Genomic DNA, 3,470 nt, shown 5'->3' on the forward strand with positions numbered 1-3,470 from the left:
AGAGAAACGTTTTTGGAACAGACGCTCGTTGTGATGGATTTTGCGCTGCTGGGAAAAGGGTTATGGAGAGGTGTGTGTATGTGACTTTTGAGGAGAAATTCATCTAGTAATAATGGCCTCCCTTAACGAGGATGGGAACCGTTTCTTTGACGACGACTGGATGCGGGACTGCGACTGGAACGGCGTGAGAGATATGGACTGGAACTGGATGGGGGACAGCGACCTAAAATCAACAAAACATCAACAAATATTAATTAAAATATTAAATAATATAAATAATAGAATATTAATACGGACAATATAATCATTGATCGCTTAAAGTAATTAATTACTTGTTATTACAAATTATTATTATTATACATTTTAAAAATAAAACACGCAGCACTTAATAGATTAAATAATTATGGCTAATATATGTCCGCATTAATTATATTAATCAATCATATTTCAATCGTCAATTACAGTAATCGGTTAATAATTCCAAGTATAATTTTAATTTAGTTATACAACACACAATGTTGAAAATTATGTCCAATCAGCGATCGGTTTCTTCTTTCTTGGATGCATTTATTTACAATAATCGTGTAACACGCAATATAAATGACAAAAACCATAATTCTTATTGCGATACATAGAATAATATCAATTAATTAATACAGGTTAATTGCGGGAAATTACTTATACTGAAAACCGAGAGCACTCAACGAAACTGTTAATAATTGTATAATATCTCGATTTCTACTTGTTGCGCTAGACAGGTAATGAATTATAATGAGACAATACAGGATTATAACGAGTTGAATATATTAAAGATGGAATAATTAAAATTTATCAGAAATTATGTTAAAAAATATGAAGACACTATTTCTTCATTTAGAAATTACAATATAAATCTTGATATTTTTTGTCAGATTTTTTATCTATCACGTCTAATTAATGTATGTTCTAATTCGTAAAAATTCAAAAATTATAAAAGTGTCACGGTTAATAGGAAATTCGAATTTGTATATACACTATATTTGTATAACTATTTGTTATAATTTACCTTGACGGGGTATGGGGCAGGTACGGGCACTGGTACCTTAACAGGGACCGAGACCGGAACAGGCTTCTCTACGGGAATCGTGATCGTCTGGGTTTTAACAACTGGGTACGGCGCTGGCACCGGAACAGCAACTGGGACTGGCTTGGGAACTTCAACTGGAATCTAAAGATAGCAAAGAATTCAGATTCCATTATATGTCGAAACGAATGATAATATTTATTTGCTCTTTAGTTCTCTTTGTTAAAATATTTAATACAATACTTTACAACTTATTTCAATCACTTGGTACTTAATTAAAATTAAATAAATAAAATTAATAAAAAATGTAAACTAAATTAAAGTTAAGACTTTAGTTAACTCAATATTTGTTAGGCTGGAACATTTAAAATTTATGTTATTAAAATTTAAATCTTATTAATTTTTTATTTATATAATTTAAATTATTAAAGTTATTTTGCAAGATTATTATTATTTGTTGTGATACCCTATCCAAAATTAAATTGATTAATTCATACCTTAACAGGGTAGGGGCGATCGACGGGAACTGGATGCGGAACCGCGACGGGAACAGCGACTGTCTTCTCCTTGATAGCGACGGCAACGCCATGGCCTCCCTCGTATCCACCATATCCACCATATCCACCATATCCACTATATCCACCATATCCACCATATCCACCATATCCACCATATCCACCATATCCACCATCAGACCAACCGCCATAGTCACCTAGACCGACCAGGCCACGCTTCTTGACCGTCTTCTCTTCGGCAGCGAACGCCGCGGAGATTAGTACCAGGCAGATCTGCAAAAAGAAAAAAAATGTCAGTTAAAAAATCTATAACGATCTGTGAATCGATTAGTTATTTTATTAAGAGATTTATAAAAATTAATATTAACAAAGACAATTGTCAAATAACAAATAATTATTAAAATTTATCATAATGAATTTTTCAAAATCAAGAGCATTAAAGGACTTTTTAATGAGAATTTACGGATAAATGTATAAAGATCTGTAAAAATAACTATTACTGGAATATTTGTCTAACCTAGTTTTAATTAGAGCTATTAAAATTGATAAACTCGAGAGAAATACTTGAAACATTGAATAAAGCGTAAAATCGTCAATTATAAAGTGCAGATTAATAAAAAAAACTATTAAGTGTGAATAATATGATAATCTTGATAACTCTAATTTAATTATTTTTTGGAACAAATAACTGTTACCAAATCAATTGATATCTGCAAAACAATATTAACAAATCTTATAAAGTTGATAATTATCACGGTCGAGATACTAATCCAAAATTTGAAGAATCTTCACACGCGAATTAAATTTCGCACAAATAATAGACTTTTCCAATTTTGACGTAAGTCTTTCCAATTTTGCAAAAGAACACCATGACAAAGCGCGATAAGCATAGAAAAATTAGATTAGCACGACGACTCCTAAACTTCAATCTGATTAAGCATTATGTCCGAACAAAAATGTTCTCAGCACTGCTTCTTTAACTTTGCTCGGAGATGTGACAGCACGTACCAAGGCTCTCATGTTGAACGATACTTTGGCGTGATACTCGCGCGTGAGTAAAATAGATCGGTTTCTGTCGTTGTCGGGCTGGAAAACCACCCTTTATATAGGGAATTGACTTTCATTTCGCGCACCCTGCGCCCCGCCATTGGCGAGGGAAGCCAACGGCCGGTCTATCGCCACACCTACCCAGAGTCTAACACTATTTACCTACGATATACTGCACATAGATGTACGTATGTTATAATACATAACGGTGCAACGGTTGTATAACATGTTAAACGTGCGCAAGCTGCCGTTGGTAAATGGAGCGCACGCTTAGCCACCACTTTATGTAGATATGCGTTCATATGTGAGTGCATTTCGATGCCACAACCTTAACGAGACCATTTTTCCACCTGCCGAGAGATCTACCTTAGCCGTGATGTCACATGCGCCATTGAAAAAATTGCAGGATCTTGTTAGCGCTCGGTATTACAACAGTCCTTTTTCTCGTGGTCATTTCATTCAAGTTATTTTCATTACGAAATCAAAATTCAATTAGATTGTTTAGATTGTTATTTATAAAATTGCGTATTATAAATATATTTTTAAACATATACATCATATTTTGAAATTACCGGATATCTTTTTTACTATAGACTCTTTAGAAGATTAAATACGGAATTTTTCCTCGACAAAAATCGAAGTTGAAGATGTATCTATAGTTTTAATTATTTATTTAAAGCTTAATTGATGTTTATAACAATTAAATTAAAAATAAAGAACTTCTGGCTTATAAAACTTTAGAAGAAAAAAATAAATATCAAATGTATATATAATGACAAAATATTCTTCAGCTAATTTGAAATGTCAGTTCGTTTTAATAAAATTATCATTGCAATATGATTTAA

General features: G+C 32.4%; 1 protein-coding gene across 1 annotated transcript; it reads right to left on the minus strand.

The window, feature by feature from the left end:
• Window positions 1–85: 85 nt before the first annotated feature.
• LOC108722213 (cuticle protein 79) lies at window positions 86–2,672 on the minus strand. The gene is made up of 4 exons (XM_018447195.1): window positions 2,587–2,672; window positions 1,561–1,851; window positions 1,046–1,207; window positions 86–223 (listed from the first exon to the last, which is right to left on the minus strand). Exons 1-4 carry the CDS (start codon window positions 2,596–2,598, stop codon window positions 104–106), a joined length of 585 nt encoding a protein of 194 aa, XP_018302697.1. The 5' UTR covers window positions 2,599–2,672; the 3' UTR covers window positions 86–103.
• Window positions 2,673–3,470: the final 798 nt, after the last annotated feature.

Source organism: Mycetomoellerius zeteki, unplaced genomic scaffold, assembly GCF_001594055.1.
Source record: "Mycetomoellerius zeteki isolate Tzet28-1 unplaced genomic scaffold, Tzet1.0 scaffold199, whole genome shotgun sequence".
NCBI lineage: Eukaryota > Metazoa > Arthropoda > Insecta > Hymenoptera > Formicidae > Mycetomoellerius > Mycetomoellerius zeteki.